This window comes from Geotrypetes seraphini, chromosome 1, assembly GCF_902459505.1.
Source record: "Geotrypetes seraphini chromosome 1, aGeoSer1.1, whole genome shotgun sequence".
NCBI lineage: Eukaryota > Metazoa > Chordata > Amphibia > Gymnophiona > Dermophiidae > Geotrypetes > Geotrypetes seraphini.
The window spans coordinates 285,025,392-285,043,788 of NC_047084.1; the positions used below are offsets into that span (position 1 = coordinate 285,025,392).

At 43.7% G+C, this 18,397-nt stretch overlaps 1 protein-coding gene across 1 annotated transcript in view; it reads right to left on the reverse strand.

The window, feature by feature from the left end:
• SLC4A11 (solute carrier family 4 member 11) overlaps positions 1 to 18,397 on the reverse strand; it is a 294,972-nt gene that overhangs the window by 59,923 nt on the left and 216,652 nt on the right. The window contains exon 9 of the mRNA XM_033953141.1: positions 9,628 to 9,712. Within this exon, the coding sequence (XP_033809032.1) occupies positions 9,628 to 9,712 (85 nt within the window). The remainder of the gene's footprint in view (positions 1 to 9,627; positions 9,713 to 18,397) is intronic.

Genomic DNA, 18,397 nt, shown 5'->3' on the forward strand with positions numbered 1-18,397 from the left:
TGCCCTCTCTGTCTCTTCAATCCAGTATCTGCCCCTTCCATCCACTGTCTGTCCTCTCCCCCTTCCATATGGTATCTGTCTTCTTTCTATGCCCCTCTCTCCCCTTTCCATCCAGCTTGTGCCCCCTCTCTCCTTTTTACATGATTCATTCCAGCTTCACTGCTCTCATTTTTATCTCTCCTACACCAAGAATCTATCATCGTTGTCCCTCTCTGCTTATTTTTCTGCTGACCCCTTCCTATCATCAATCTCTCTACTTTCTCATGCCTGTGTCTCCCCTTCCCCTCCTCTAATCTCTCTGCCAGCTGTTTCCTTCCTTTTTTCATTCTCCCTTCCCTCCTCCTCCTGTCCAGCAGTAACTCTCTTCCCTTCCTCCCCTCCCAGCAGCATCTCTCCTTCTCCAGTAGCAGTTGTCCCTTTTTTTCCCTTGCCCAGCACCTTCCCAGACTCCTTTCCCTCCTCCCCTTCCAGCAGCATTTTTCCTTCTCCCTCTCCAGTAGCAGCTGTCCCTGTTTCCCCTTGCCCAGCAGCTTCCCAGACTCCAATAGTGGCTTTCTCCCCTCCCAGCAGCTCTCCTTACTTCTCAGCGCAGTGATTCAGGAAGGCAGCCTCAGGTTCTTTGTTGGGTCGCGCCGCCTCTGAGGAAAGAGGAAGTTGCATCATCAGAGGCAGCCGCGACTCAGCAAAAGCCCCGAGGCTGCCTTCGTGAATTACTGCGCTGGGAAGTAAAGGAGAGCTACAGAGAGGGGAGAAAGCCACTGTCGGAGGCTCCCCAAGATCTCTCCGGCCCAGCGCAGACTTCAGCTGTTGATCTTGCCAGCCCTGCGCGGACCGGCAGGAAATTGAAGAGAGTCAATCTTGCCAGACCTGCGCGGATCGGCAAAAATTTCCTGCGGACTGGCGATTGAAGAACTGTGCTCTAGGCGACTTACAGAGGGAGGGGTTATAATGACTAACAGATATGTTCCAATATGGTTTTTGGACAGGAGACAATTTAGAGTCTTTATTGGTCTTTACGGCTGATGAATTGAGAAGATTGGATAGGAATAAGATCTTTTGCATTGTATCTGCTTTTGATACAGTTGACATTGCAACTGTACAAAATGCAGCGGTTAGGCTACTTTGTGGATTGAAGAAGTTTGATCATGTAACACCTTCCTATCGACTTCTACTCTGGCTACCGATGGAGGCACGTGTGAAGTTCAAGTTTGGTTGTTTTTGCTTCAAGGTACTTTATGGCTTAGCCCCTAAATATATAACAGACATAGAAGTGCACATCCGAACTTTGTTTTTCCACTGGTTAGAGGTTGTAAATTTAAAAGTCATCACCAACATCTTTTCTCACATCAAGCAGCATTATGGGGTAAAGACCTGGAACAACTGCGCGTGCCTACTATTTATAGGGAATTCAGGAAACGCCTAAAAACACATCTGTTCCTGAAGTACTTAGGTAACTGACCTATACAATCTTAGTCCTCAACAAATGATCAGAGGCAGACTAGATGGGCCGTGGCCCTTATCTGCCGTCTTTTTCTATGTTTCTATACTTCAGGTGATCGAGGCAAGCAGCGTGCCTGATTTTAAGAAGAAATGGAATCGTCACGTGGGATCTCTGCACAGAGTTAAATAGGGAGGGTTATTAGGGTGGGCAGACTAGATGGGCCGTGGCCCCTTATCTGCCGTCTTTTTCTATGTTTCTATACTTCAGGTGATCGAGGCAAGCAGCGTGCCTGATTTTAAGAAGAAATGGAATCGTCACGTGGGATCTCTGCACAGAGTTAAATAGGGGAGGGTTATTAGGTGGGCAGACTAGATGGGCCGTGGCCCTTATCTGCCGTCTTTTTCTATGTTTCTATGATCTTTAGAACTGTTATTCACTAACTCTGAACTTTGTTTATTCCACTCAATCTGTAATACCTTAATCATTGTAAACCGCATAGAACTTCACAGTCCTGCGGTATATAAACTGTTATTATTATTATTGTTAGATAGACTTGTTACAAAGGGGATAAATGGGTCAGTTTATAACTGGTTTGTTAAGGGGATAAATGGGTCAGTTTATGACTGTTTGTTTCCTATTTTCAAGATCGGTTTATTCAGGTAAAGAGTGGTGGAAAGGTTTCTAAAGTTTGGCTTGTTTATAAAGGAGTTCCTCCAGGATCATCTTTATCAGCATTACTTTATCTTCTATCTCTGAGTGACACTGGCTCCCAATCGAAAACAGGATGAAATTCAAGATCTTGTTGCTGACTTACAAAATAGTTCATCTCTCAGAACCACAATTTCTAGCAGACAAGACTACATCACCACACACCAGCACAAGCACTACATTTTGAGCCAAAAGCTCCTGCTGGAAATACCCTCCTTCAGAAACATCAAATACCAAAGCATCAAGGAAAAGAATATTCTTAGTGATAGCTCCAAGGTGGTGGAATGCCCTTTCTAAAGAACAAAAACTAGAAAAGGACACTGGAAAGTTCAAGAAAGGAATGAAGACCATCCTCTTCACAGAATACAATAGCCAATAATGCAACAAAGAGGAGACAGTTAACTAGTCCCCACTAGGAACATCTATAGGATAAACACAGTAGGGACTGGGGATAAGACAGTACATATAACTAGATTTATCAGCAAGTTAATACTTCCAAGATGAACATAGATCACGATACAGACACTAAGCGCAAATAAGAGTAGTATGAACAGTACATGAAACTAAATATGGATGTACAGTATATAGAAACATAGAATATGATGGCAGAAAAGGGCCATCGGCCCAACAATATTCTGCCCACTCAAATATTTTTATGTGTGCATAAGAAGGTATATTTATATACCGTATTTGCCGGCATATAAGACGACTTTTCAGTACCTTAAAATCCTCCCCAAAGTCGGGGGTCATCTTATACGCCGGGTACTGTTTACATGCCCTTACTTTACATTAGAGAGCTGCACAGGGACGCCCCTAGGGTCGCGGGGATCCCGTGGGGACGCCCCCTATGGGTCAACGGGGATCCCATGGGGACGCCTCCGAGGGTCGCGGGGCATCCTGCGGGGCTGGATGTACTCAGTCTTCTGGATGTACGCGGCTCTTCTTCTCCCTACCTTCTCTGCTTGCATGCACAGAGCCGAACGGAAGTCTTCCTGACGTCATCGCGTGAAGTCGGAGGGGAGGGAGGGCTTAAACAAAGCTTAAACAAAGCCCTCCCTCCCTCCGACGTCAGCGCTGACGTCGGGAAGACTTCCGTATCTTCTCTGTGCTGCAGGCAGGGCATATAAGGAGAAGGAGAGTAGCCTCGCGGTTCGAGTGGCTACCAAGGGAGAGGGGCGGCCCGCCCCGCCCCGGTTTGCAGCACAGCCGGCCAGGTTCCCTTACTTTTGTGGCACTTCCCCCGACCGACCGATAACAGCCCGGGTCCGACAATCCTCCCTGCCCTGTAGCCGCGAATCTAAATTACCTTCTTACAGCAGCTGTAAGAAGGTAATTTAGATTCGCGGTTAAGGGCAGGGAGGAGGTTTGTCGGACCGGGGCTGTTGTCGGTCGGTCGGGGAAGTGCCACAAAAATAAGGGGACCTGGCAGCTGTGCTGCAACCGGGGCGGTAGAGAAGGAGAGGGGAGAAGGACGCTGAAAGGCCATGGTGAAGACAGGAGGGGGGGGAAGGACTCTGAAAGCACTTGAAGACAGAGGAGGGAGAAGGACGCTGAAAGCACAATGGGGGAATACAAAGGGGTGGAGAAGGACGCTGAAAGGCCATGGGAAGGGCGGTGGGGGGGGAAGGACTCTGAAAGCACTTGTGAAAGACAGAGGGGGAGAAGGATGCTGAAAGCACATGGGGAAGACAAAGGGGGGGAGAAGGACGCTGAAAGGCCATGGGGAAGACAGAGAGGGAGAAGGACGCTGAAAGGACATGGGAAGATGGGGGGGAGAAGGACACAAAGGAAATGAGGAAGAGAAGAGTAGGGAGAAGACGCTGGCAGGGAAGAAGACAGATGCCAGACTATGGGGGGAGCGGAGAGAAGAAGATGGGTGCCAGACCAATTTGGATAGGGGGAAGAAAAGGGAGAGGCACAGTAACAGAGCAAATGGAAGATGCAGAAGGAAGAGAGATAGTGGATGGAAGGAATTGAATGAGAACATGAGGAAAGCAGAAACCAGGCAACAAAGGTAGGAAAAGAATTCTATTTTCTTTTTTTTTTTTTTTTTGCTTCAGGATAAAGTAGTATATTAGTTGTGTTGATAAAAATTTATAAACATTAGAGGCTTGGTAGAAACCCGTTTACAAAGGATGTTTTCATTCCCAATTAATATTTTCAAATTAATAAAGTCTTTTTGCTTATTTGTAAATGGGTTTCTACCAGAGCCTTTAATTCAGTAGCATAATTAAATGAAATAACTATTTCTGAAGTTTATAGAAACGGGCGGGGACGGAGGGGATTCCTCGTGGGGACGGGTGGGGACGGAGGGATTCCTCACGGGGACGGGTGGGATTTCTGTCCCCGCGCAACTCTCTACTTTAAATGCCCTAACATCTCCTTCCTTACCTCCTTACGGTGCTTACGGTACTAGTAAACCTGCCGGGACATCAGCGGGGCCATGGCGGGACATCAGTGTTTCAAGGGTGCCAGCTCCTTCATCCTGCGCAGCGGGAAGCAGTGGCGCTCTGGCCCCACCCCTTTTCTCTTTACTACGTCTCTCGCACATGCGGCCGTGTGTGGAGTCTAGCCCTTAAGGAAGTTGCGGGGGCGAACAGGAGGCTTTTGAAGGCTTTTAAAGGGAAACTGTCATGCCAGCAAACTTGCTAGGGACTTGCCCGGCACTTGCTCTCTCCCTCTATGTGTTATCTTCCTTCTATCATTGACAGTTTCAGTTTGGTTAACAGTTTAGAAAACAAATAGCATGGCAGCTCCCATGGGTTTATTGTTCTATTCAGCTTTAGTGAATTAATTAAAATTGTTGAAATAAATTCTGATGTTCTTTTAAGTTCTTATTTGTTGTGCAGATAGGTGTGCGGAAGAAGGGGTAGTCTTATATGGCGAGTATATAACAAACTCTATATTTTAACTGTAAAAGTTGGGGGGTCGTCTTATACGCTCAGTCTTATACGCCGGCAAATACGGTAGGGATGTACAAGTAGGTATGTATAAGCAGGTAGATTATATATTATAAGCAGAAATACGAAAGAGGATTGAGGGCTGTATTGAGAACCAACTCAGAAAATGCTAACTCTGTACTGTAACACATTTACAAAAGCACAAGTATTGATTATAGTTTAATAAATGTCTGTATTGAAACCATCCCAGGAAACGCAAACTCTATATTGTAACACCATTACAAAGCTCATATAAACTGCTCTGAATTGACTCCTCCAGTCATTAGCAGGAGAGAGAGAGAGATGTGAACACAGAAAATCTCTAATCAGAAAATGACAGACTTGCAAAGTTTGTGTCCCATATATGGCTAATTTGGCTTAGGATGGCTGCAGAGGGCTTTGACGGAAGTCCAGTAATATGGGATGGTATAGATAGGCTGGAGTGAGCTTCGGCGGTAACTGCAGTAGTTAAACCCTAGCACATTACCAGGCAGACTTCCAAAGTCTATGACCCAGAAATATCAATGAACAAAAACAATTGAACTTAATCATGAATTTGTAATGTGTGTACCTATTGGGCAGACTGGATGGACCATTCAGGTCTTTATCTGCTGTCATTTACTATGATAGAGGACAAAGAGGGAAGAGAAAATTAAGTGATTCGGTTAAAGAGTAATACCCCAGAAGCAGTAAAACTTGTACATATGAATATCCTTAGCTACAGCAATGTACAAATGGAATAACCAGGTAAAAAGAATGAACCAATTAGATCTTACCTGCTATTGACACTATTCCACCGAGGAACTGGACCAACATAGCCAATGAATTTCATATTGGCACGTACAATGACTTTTGTTTACTACTGACCTTAACAAAATTTGAGTGAGTGGTGAATCACTCAGTACCTCTGCACTATTTGGCATGAGGCGTTTATAATTTCCTTCTGTTATCATACCCCATTTAACATAAGTAGATGAAACCATTTTTTCTGAATAGTAGAATAAACTATGAGCAATAATTAATCACGAAAACATAACAGATCTAATCTAAAAATCATAGAATGGACTCACTTTTCACTTTTACAAAATTATTAGTATCTTTATATTTTAAGAGAGTTGGCTTCAATTTACACTGTGAACAGTCATATGCAGCTGCCTGTAAATTCCATTGTAAGAAATATAAAACCAGGTATCTCAAATATGCTATGCTGACACTACTCAGTTTCAAATGACAGGAGTGCCTACTACCATAAACATATTAACTGTACATACATAGAAAAGAAAATAAAGATTTACATTCTTGGTTGTCAAGGAAGTGCTACCTGGGATTCTATTACTTGGTAGCTAAGATTCAGATGGGTTGGCTTTTGCCCAGGTCTGTCCTCAAGGCTATTCTAATATACATTAGCCCAGAGTAGGGAAAAGAGGGCAGATTGCCTTTTTTGTTTGTTTGATCAGAACTAGGATTGGTGTTATCTTAACATTACAGGTTTGGATTGACTGGAGATTAATAAAATCTATTAGTTTACCAGCCACCCTTTACCTTTGCTCCACAATCATCTGGATAAAGTAATACTGAATACCCTATGTTAGTTGATTTTCATTTACATACTATTACTCCCTTAGCCTGCTTAGTCTCTGACTTTATATCTACTGTGTCTTGCCTGGGATATCCTCAACAGTTATAGTGGAAAAGAGAAACAAAGAAAGATGTGATCAGGGAACCAGACAGGGTATACATTTATTACTTCACTAAAAGCAAGGTCATTCTTTCAAATCTGAGCTCAAGGAGAAACAAATTTAATTTCATCACTTGGCAAGATGGAACCCTGAATGATTTTCATCAACGTCTTTCCACACTCCCTAAGAAGGAGAATCTTCATCTGCAGATTACATTTTTTAAGCAAACACTGAACATGATTACTCCACTAAAACTACCCAAATCACTATGAGAAAAACATCCCTTATTTACTGAACATCCTTAGATATCCAATTAGCTGTAAATATGAAGGACTTACAACCCCCCCCCTCACATACACACACACAAAAAGCCGATAAAGGGATTTATGCAGAGATCCTAAAAGCTAAAAAGTGAGGATAATAGTCAGGAGAAAATAATGCTAAACAACATGCTTAACCCATTTAGGGGACAAAAAGTCAGATGTTATAGAACAGGCTCACTGCCTGTGTAAATAAGGTGCTGAAATGTTGGTGCCCAGTTATACAACTGCCTCCAATGTCCTAAACTGGTTTCTTACTTCGTTTAATAAGAGAATGTAGAAAGCTTAGAAACAAAGGAGGCAATTTTACAAAATGGTGCTAATTTATGCATGAATGTGTTTAAAACAAGCATATAGACACGTATGTGTGCATATATTGCAAAATTCCATCGATTCTAGCACAAATTATAAGTGGGCATACATGGGTGGAACCATGCACATATGTTCTACATTTAGGTGCAAGCATTTGTACTTTAGCTCTAAGGTTGGTGTTCTCTCCTGGCTTTCTTCCTATCTTTCCCATCGTATTTTCAGTGTATGTTTACAGTGAGATCCCTCCCTCCTCTGCCATCCCATTGTCCATCGGTGTACCTCAAGGCTCATCTGGTCCCTCTACTCTTTCCTTATATACCCGCTCTCTCGGTACACTGATCTCCCATGGTTTTCAATATCACCTCTATGCTGATGACTCCCAGATCTACCTCTCCATACCAGCATATCTCTACAGAAAACTCGGGCCCAAATCTCAGCCTGCCTGCCTGCCCGACACTGCCCGCTTGGATGTGTCCGCTGCCATCTCAGACTGAATATGGCCTAAAACTTGGACTCCTTAACTTTCTACCTAAACTCACCTCCTTCTCTTGCCATTCTCTATATCTGTGGATAACACTCTCCTCATCCCTGTCTCGTCAGCTCACAACCTCAGGTGTGATCTTTGGACTCCTCTCTCTCCTTACTGCTCAGATATCCAAACAAACCGCCAAATCCTGTCGCTTCCTCCTCTATAATATTACCAAAATCCACCTCTCCTCTCTGAATGCACTACCAAAACACCTTATCCATACTCTCATCACCCTCACACTTAAACTACTGCAACATACTTTTCTCAGGCCTTCCCATGCATCCATCTCTCACCCCCTTCAATCTGTTCAAAATGCTGCTGCACGATTTCATATTCCATGAGTCGCTATTCTCACATTACCCCCTCTCCTCAAGTCACTTTTTCCAAATACAGCTCAAACTCCTCTTACTGACTTAGCATTCACTCTGTAGCCTCCTCCCCCAATATCTCATTTCACTTATCTCCCCCTACGCTACCTCCTGTGAACTCCTTTCATCAGATTAAGTCCCTCTTATCTAGTACCCTTCTCCTCCACTGCCAACTCCACACTGTCCCTTCTTTCTTGCCACGCCGTATGCCTGGAACAGGCTGCTTGAATCAATACCCCATCTCTAGCAGTATTCAAATCTAAGCTAAAAGCCCACTTTTTTCAAACTGCTTTAAACTTTTAACTCCCACTCACTGTTGTCAGATACCTGTACCCACTGTATTATTTCCTCTACCAGAATCTTCCTAACTCTGAGATGTCCTGTCTGTCTGTCCAAATTAGATTATAAGCTCTTCTGACCAGGGACTGTCTATTGTATGCTAAATGTACAGCGTTGCTTATGCCTTACAGTGCTATAGAAATGATAAATAGTAGTAATAGTAATATTTATCATGCATTTATTTTTGCCTATATTTAGTTGCATTGAACTAACTGTACTTTGTATATATTGTAAACATTGCATTTAAAAAATATAAGAAATCACTGAAACTGAAAATATAATTTCAGATGATCACAGGAAAGGATTAATCCTCTGTTTTTCTCACCCCCATTCTGACTGTTCTCTAGTCAATTCAGAGCTGGGGTATATGACAACTGAATAAACTAGGAGTTTAGCTTGTTAAAAAAATCTATTTCCAGGTGTACTATGTGTCAGTAATTTAGGCCTCTGCCAGCTATAAAAAATTCAAAAAAGAGAGACATGTAAAATACCCTATAAATATACATATTGGCATATATTATTGCTTAATTATAAACAGGCATGTTATAACAATCGTTTTGATATACAATTTTAACACTTGGTGCCAAAAAAAAGTGAGGCTGAAAAGAGACTGTAGTTCATTAAACTTGTTTATTTTTCTCTCATGAGCTCTGGTTCATGTCTTACAATTTCCCATTTCACAGAAACTTTTTTTCTGCACAACATAGCAATATAAGGAAAATGAATTGCCAAAACCTTAAAAAGCAATTTTAGCTTGATTAACGATCCAACTTTGTTTTGGCAATTGGTTAATATATTAACGACTATAACAGCAGTAACATTTTTAATGCAACTTACGGTCTCTTTTACAAAGCTGCACTAGCGGCTCCGAAGCCCATAGAGATTTAAAGGGCTTCGGGGCTGTTGCTGCGTGGCAGCCACTAGCGCGACTTTATAAAAGAGGCAGTTAAACTTAAAAATCTGGCCAAATTATAAATGGCATGCATACGTACCATCAGTGAAGTCCAAAGGATATACTGCCAATCTGCGAGCAATATCATCAAATATTCCCTTCCCCACGTTAAAAAACTGGTGCAGCTAGTGAAAGGAAGGAAATATTGCATCAGTGAAAATGGGTTCATGAACCACTAAAATAGCCTCCCAGTAGTTACACAATGAAAATAATTACAGCAGGCAGGGAATTTAAAAATACAAATATCTCTCCCTTTCTCTAAGATAGATATAAATAAGTCTGAGGGAGTTAATAGTTTAAATAGAATAGATTTTGCATCGTTCCAATCCAGAAAAGCAAAGCCGCTAACCTATAATAGTAGATGACATCATTAGATGAAACCCAGATTGGAATAGCGACTCTAAAGGTTCTAGAGCAGGGGTGTCCAACCTACGGCCCAAGTGCCCCATGAAGTATTTTGTGTGGCCCCGGTCAAGGGTGATGCAGTGTTTTCCTCTGCTGCCCCTGGGTGTTTACCGTCTTGCTGCAGCGTTTGCGCGGCCCAGAAAATTTTTTTTCGACCAATGCGGCCTAGGGAAGCCATAAGGTTGGACACCCCTGTTCCAGAGTTTCTAACATGTTTTATTAAGCATATGCCTGATGACCCATGTCATGGTGGCTATGTAAGGCCATCTCAGTTGATTACAGAATATGCAGCCTTCCTAGGTGAGAATTTCTAGCTGCACATATATAATAAATCTAAAGATGAACTGACCAGTTAAAATGAAAGCTTACAGTACTTTAGGTAATAACTTAGGATGCTTGCTTACAACTATCATATTATTAAAAAACTTTCTTTACAATGGATAAATCACTAGGATCTCGAGACCTCCTACTCAGCATGCCAAAATGACCACAACTAAAAATATGACCATTTGGGTCAAGCACTTTAGCTCACAAGAGTCTAATGGCTAAAGATAAGTATGGAGTTCCAAGACACAGCAGAAAGGAAAGGATCTACCGTAGATTTTAATTCCTCACACAAAGAGACAAACATTATGCATTTAAAACTATAAAACTTCCTAGTGGAATCTATTCTGGTTTAGAGAACTAAATGCTACTCTCTCTATGAAGGCTAGGAACTTGATGTTGGGATGAAGCACTCTCTCCTGATTTTCTGAAATGAGAGTTGGCAAATTCTCAATTAAATTAGCTCTCTGATGGAGAACTCCCAGGTTAGGGTTGGGAGCCAAATCTGTCTCAGTCAACAAGGTTTAGGATTATAATATCCCAATCTCTCAATGTTAGAGATTAGAGAATGACACGGTGGCGGTTACCCCGCGGCTAGCTGTGTTTAGCCGCGGGTAACCCGCCGGAACGGGAAAGAAAAATAACAGTCGCTGCAGGGACAGGGACAAGGCCATTCACTGCCCCGTGGAGCGGTGAATGGTCTTGTCTCCGCAGTGAGGCATTAAGGATCGCGCGGTCCCCCGCAGCCACCACCCGCCCGTAGCGTTTAGCCAGCTCCCCTCCCTCCACCTCACCTTATATTCTGAGTTTGCCGGCTTCCTTTTTACTGAGCTGCACGCATTCAAAAAGCCGTGTACGCGCGGTTGCGCGAGTCCATCAATCTTCTCCTCTGACGCAACCGGAAACAGGAAGTTGCAGGAGAGGAGAAGTTTGATGGACTTGCGCAGTCGCGCGTGCATATCTTTTTGAACGCGTGCGGCTCGGGAAAAAGGAAGACGGCAAAACTCAGAATATAAGGTGAGGTGGAGGGAGGGAGCTGGCTAAACGCTGCGATCGGGTAGGTGGGGGCTGATAGATCGTGCGATCGCGTGTATTCCCGGCTCATACTAGGAAGAAGGGAGTGAAAGGAAAAAAAATTCTGGGCCAAGGGGATGAAGAGGGAAAGAAAGAAACCCACAGCAAGAGAGAAAGGGGAAGACAGGCAGCTGAGCCAGATGCTGGAAGCAGGGGGGAGGGGGGAGAAAGAGGGAAAGAAGCTAGACGGGGTTGAAAAGAAGAGACACACTGGTATGGAAGAGGAAGATAGGGGAAATCTGGACAGAGGAAGGTAACAGAAAGAGGGGAAATTATGTACATGGGGCATAGGGATAGAGACATAAAGGGGACATGCCATGGGGATGGTATATGGACACAGGGGGAGGGGGCAATGGCAGATACATAGGAGAGATATTAGAAATGGGGAAAATAGGAGCACAGAAGCGAGATGGTTTGTGGGGATGGGACAGGGACCGAGCTCGCAGGCTCCAGCGGCTTGCACAAATTACATTGTAACGTGCCACGAAAATAAGAGGGAGGGAGGTAGATAGTTAGGCCACGCGAGAGGAGCTGAAGGGTGGTAGAAAAGAACAGATGGTAAAGGAGGGAGGGAAGGGTGGTGGTGGAAAGGAATAGAACAGACATTGAAAGAGGGTAGAGGAAAAGACCCTGAAGGGAAATGTGGAAGACAGAGTGGGGAGAAGATGCTGGAAGGGAAGAAGACAGATGCCAGACTATGGGGGAGCGGAGGGAATAAGATGGGTGCTAGACCAATTGGGGGAGGATGAAGGGAGAGGCACAGTAACAGCAAATGGAAGATGCAGAGAGAAGACACACAGTGGATGGAAGGAATTGAATGAGAAGATGTGGAAAGCAGAAACCAGACAACAAAGGTAGAAAAAAAATTCTATTTATTTATTTATTTTTTGCTTTCGGATAAAGTAGTATATTAGTTGTGTTGATAAAAATTTATAAACAAAGCCCTGCCAGCTGAACATCTCTTTCTCTAGTTCAGCAGCAGGAACTTTGATTTATAAGAAAGGAATAAGCTAAATATTACATTACTAAGGCTTATATGGATGCTGTGGGGACAGTGACGGGGCGGTGAATGGGATGGCAGTGGCGGTGACGGGGTGGTGAAAGGGATGGTGGTGACGGTGACGGGGCGGTGAAGGGAATGGCGGTGATGGGGCAGTGCAGAGGATGGTGGGCCGGGGATGGGGCAGTGACGGGGACAGATTTTTTCCCCGTGTCATTCTCTATTAGAGATCATAAGCACCAGCAAAGATCCCCGAGGCATTTCAAAATGTAACTTTCTTCATGAGGAAAGCTGTCTATTTAGTCCTACTCTAACCAGTTGCTGATCCACAGTAAGATGTTGTCTTTTACCACATAACTTTTTTTTTTAACTAAGGAATTTCTCATCAGATACGTTATCAACTATATGCAAAAAAATCCAACTACAATGAATGATCAGTTTGCTTTTATTTGACAGCCTGGAGAGGCCTAGACTCTGATGCAACATGGTGCAAGAGGGAAGCTTCATCCCCTTCCCCTCCTCACGCACTCAATGTTATCAATGCAGCTAGCACAGATGATAGTCGCTTGGCCATGGATACTGCTAAGATACTGCCAGATGCAGTTAGAGTCTCCATGGTCAACTGAATCTCTATGAAGTGTCATCAAGTGCTAATGTTACCAATTCTATCAAGATAGATTCTGTTCTCAAGTAGTTTTCTTTAACTCCCACGACCGATGGATTACAAAGAAATGTATTTTGGTTACTAGACCATCAGTATGTATTGCATTAGGATAAAAACTTATATTGAAAAAACTTGCACTATAATTATGACAAATTTAACCTGTAAACTGTATATTATGTATGTTTAACCTGTAACCCTTCTGAGCTCTTTGAGGAGAACAGAATAGAAACAAAATAAATTAATGAATGACTCCCACAGTAAAGCAAGCAACAGAAAAATTCCAGCTTCTAACACAGCTTAGTAACTTCTCCACTAAACCTCAAAGCTTCTTGTGGGTTGGTACCCTGCAGCAACAATTGCTTTTCCACCCCTCCTAGGTCTGAGCATTTGATTCTGCTGGCACTGTTAAATTCTCTCTAGCTGTAGAACACAGGGATGTACTGCTAAGCCACAGATTCTTGTTTACTATGTAATTTTAAAACAAGTGAAGCAAATCATCAGTAAGCCACAAAGTAAAGGGAAGAAAGACAAAAACTGCTTGCACCTTCTTGCATTTTGCTGCGACATGAAAATTTTCAATAAAAATAAAAAAGACAAATCTAAAGATTCAGGACGTTTGCTGCAGACACTAAATTCTGTTCTGCAAAAGCCATGTATATGGATGCATACCTGGACTCATTCAGTCCACAGTTGTTTCCATACTTGCAAATACAGAATTTGGCCAGATCTTGGGGAACAGCTGGCTTTTCCCACACAGATTTAATTATGTGAATAGCTTCTTGCAAACATTCAAATTAGAGGCCTAGGTGATTTTGATGAGAAATATTTGTAATCCTTTCCTACAAAAGTGTTTCCTGCTTCTCTTCAACACTTAACATATAATTTAGTGCTTGGGAAAGATAATCGACTGAAATTATGAGAACGCTGGATGCCTTCTGTTTACTGTCGTAACAAGATAGGTCTAGTGCAAGCAGAGGCAGTAGAAAGCACATTTTTACACATTATGCAAATATTTATTCAATCCTTTGTATTGCAAGAGTTCAAGTAGCAGCTATAGCTATTGTCTTTTGTGAAATAATCCAGGCCATACAGTTAACATTTGGGTATTTCAAAGTACTGCGATTCTAACTGTACTTGAGCTTTTCAAAATGCTGCAAATCACTAATTCTATGCAATATACTCTCTTCATTGACATTTTGTTCTGATAAATATTTAAGGCCTTGGCCATTTGAATTGCCTGTCTGGAGCTAACCAGGCATTTTCAGTGGCACTTAACTGGATAGTGCCACTGAAAATTCCTGGTTACGATCAAACTGAAACCAGATATTTTGGGGGGTTTTCTGAGGGTGGAGTTGGCACTTAGCCTGTTAAGTACCAATTTTCTTAACTGGCTAAGATATAAAGACACAGTCCAATATTTGTACTATGTTTTCGCTGGCTCCTTATACCTGGAAATTCAATGCAGGTGCCCAAACATGGCCCAACATTGAATTTCCAATTATAATACTGGCAGTAGTCAGCAAAACACTGACTGTTGCCAACTGAATATCAAGCCTTTAGAATATTTTTTTGTGTTTGTGTATGGGGGGGGGGGCTTAGATTCTGATGGTTAAAACGATTAAGCTAGACAGGAGAGGCTCCTCCCCAGTTATATCATGTTGAGAGGGTTAGAAGGAAATTCAGTGACATTTAACTGCGGGGGGGCCACAAAACATCCTCTCTGATCACCACAGAACTGTCCAGACAGTGCCAGAGCTGAGCTGGGAGTTTTGTTAGTACCGGCAATATTTAGTGCCAGTGCCTGCATAGCTAACCATGCAAAAAAGGACTGCTTAAATACCAGTCCTATCTTTGCCTAGTCAGCTATATGGCTATGACACTGAATATTAGCTGTACCCATATAACTTTTAGGTACCATTGTAGGAACTAGATATTCAGTGGTGGAGCTTGGATATGGCTCAGCACTGAATACCTGGGTCTAAATTAGCCAGTGGCAGTTAGGCAGACTCAATATTGACCTTATTGAATTTGCTCTATGCATGACACTTTGGTGTTGAAGACATTGGGCACAGGAGGCCAGTGGCCCCAATTCTCCTGATCGGTACCTATTAGCAGCTCCAACTACAAGATCAAAGAAGAGACTACTGGATTTCATCCTGTCACTCCACTGTTCTTGTCAACACAGCCATCACTGTCAAAGCACAAGGCTGACATTATCTGCCAGCTGATATCGCAAGAAGTAAGGAAAAATTATGTTCTTACCTGTTAATTTTCTTTCCCTTAGACGCAGCAGATGAATCCAGAGACCAATGGGATAGCTCAAATCTACCAGCAGGTGGAGATAGAGAAACTGATTAACAGGTGGTCCTATTGGCTGGCACTCCTCCTGTCTCATCAGTATAGCTCCTTGCCCAAGCACACGTAACCAGCAATAGGCATAGCATGTAAAAAACTTCTTTCCCATAACACATCTCAAAATGCAATAATACAGAAAACAACCTGCCATAATAACAAACTGCGAAAGTTGCAAAAGAAAAAACCGAGAGACAATATCCAGAAAGGGTGGGGCTCTGGATTCATCTGCTGCGTCTAAGGGAAAGAAAATTAACAGGTAAGAACATAATTTTTCCTTCCCTAGCAACAGCAGCAGATGAATCCAGAGACCAATGGGATGTAGCAAAGCAATCCTCAATCTGGGTGGGAAGCAAACGCCGCCTCCGCAACAACCGAAGCACAAAACGCCCCTACCACATGCGCCCCCACATCCAAGCAGAAATGCGGAGAGAAAGCACTCTCGGAAGACCAATTAGCCGCCAGACAAATCTCCTCCAAGGAAAAAACCTCTGGGCCGAGCCCAAGAAGTAGCCATCGCTCCAGCGGAATGGTCATGAAATTCTTTCGCCAACCGCTTCCCTGCCAGCAAGCAAGCATAAAGAATGTCCTCCTGGACCCATAGAGCGATGGAGGCTTCGGACGCCACCAAACGTTTGAGGCGTCCCTTGAAGAATACAAAAAGGAGATATAAACAACTAAAAGTCGTTAGAAACCGAGCTCACAGAGAACGCTACGTACATATCAAACAATGCAGTGAATAAAAGTACTGCTCCCAATTTCTCCTCCCAGGAAGAAGGAAGGAAAAGCGAGCATGACATAAAAGAAAGGATGACACCCCCCTAGAAAGAAATAATGGTACCATCCGAACTGATACCCCATATTTCGGAAATCAGAAATAGGAATCCCCGTTGAACAAGGCCAGCAACATAGAAAACTGCAGAGCTGAAGCCTGGCCACAAGAAACCCCATGTTCAACGGTACAGCCCTTTAGAGTCCCAAAAGACAAGGATGAAATGAAGCCTTCGGTAAACTGAGAAGAAGTACGTGAAGATTGTACTCCAAACCGGGCTTTCTAAGAGGCGCATGAATATACCGCACTCTGTTTAGGACCTGAACTACATGAAGCTGAGAAGTAAGCGAAGAGCAATATACCTAGCCCTTGTAACAAGCCAAGAATAGCACTAGAAGCTGAAGGGAATTGAACGCTAAGCCCTCGGCAATACACCTGTGCCAAAAAGGAACTCTGGAGTGGTTCAAACGTTAAGAAGCACCCAGGAAAGGAAAAACCTCCAAAAGGAAGCAGAAGCCACAGGAGAAGACGTCCGTAGCACCTGGATAAGAGAAGAAACAACCTGCTTCACATAACCCTTACACGTCAGCCAAGATTTTTCAAAAAAACTAGGTCGTAATACTAAAGTAGTACAAATATCCATGTTGAACGGACCCTAGGCGAGCAAAGCCGGAGATACCAGGAAACTTCTTAGTCCGGCTGTCGAAAGACTCATCAAATCCGCAAAGGATGGCGCCACCAATCCAGAGATTCTACAAATACTGTGCCCGGAAAGCGAGCTCGAGGTGGCAAATCCAAGCCATCATCAGCCTGCGGAAAACACTGAAAAAAAGAAGGCAGAAGCGAGAAAGGAGCCATGCAGCTACCCCCTCTAACTCCCACTCCCTGGGCCCGCCGAAGAAGCTAGGAAGCTTAGAATTGAGAGACGAGGCCATGAGGTCTAGGTCAAGCAGATCTCACGTCCATAAAAAGAGCTAGAACGCTTGAGCCACAAATCTCAATATCCAGGATGCAGAAGATTACACTATTACTAACATGCACACTTTCCAGAGCGTACACAGCGCTGTACACTGTCACATACAAGAAATGGGCCATGCTCAGATTCCGCGGAGAGAAAGTCTATCCAAACTCTTATCCTGATCCATAAAAGGATCAGCCAACAGAAGACGAAGATGAGAGTCCACCCATTGAAGCAGAACAACTTCACCTGCCAATGAGTACAACACCTGCTGCCCAAGCAGTAGAGAAATACCCCCATCCTAATACTGACCAAAAGGACCCTTAGCGGCAATCCGGAAGAATGATCTGAAGCTCCAGAAAGGTAGCCTGACCCTGCTCAAGAGCAGAAGAATGAACAAGTACTGAGTCGCCTCTGAAGACCAGACTCCAGGAGCTGAGGATGGAAGCCACGGAGCCCCCCAACCCGACAGCCCGGGATGGTCGGTGGTCATGAGATAGTCCAGCAAAGACCGAGGCATGCCTTGAAAAGAGAAATCGCGCTGAGCCACCAAATCATACAGAGTGATGCAGGAGGAGCATACCAAATAATTGGTGCCCTGAGATACCGGGAACCACCGGAACAAAAGCGACTGCTGTAGCGTAAGAAGGGGAAAGCAAGCCGAAGTCCCCAGTGGAGTCAGCAATATGGATCCCAGAAACTGTACAGAATCCCATACTCTTGGTCATGGTAAGCGAAGAAGAATACCAATCTGAGACCGAGACCCCCACGCCCAAGTCTCCGGAAAGAAACACATGTCTCTCCTATAAGAATAAAAACATCACCCAGATATACCTATAAATAGTACAGGAGAAAAGAGCGCTGTGCAAATTCAAAGATGCACGTGTAAAGAACTGAGGAAAAGATATCACCCTTTTCGTGTCAGTCAAATGGCCCGACTGGAAGTCGTCCGAATCAAGCAGGCAGTCAAGAAGAAATTAGATGAATCGCCTGGTAGCGCCAAAACGGTACCACCGCCCACATAACCTAAAACGTTCGTGAAGCCTTGAGTAGGCGAAATGGCATGTGCCAAAACCGAAAGCGCCGCTCCAAGAGAGGCAGGCAAACCAAGTGCCGATTCGGAGTCCATAGAGAAAATGTAAATATACTCCCAGGTTGTCTGCAGAAATGTGTAACCTCGAGAAACTAATTCAGCAGAATGGGATCCAGCCTGCCCAATGGCCCCGTCTCGGGCACCTAGCAGTAAGTGGAACAACGTCCC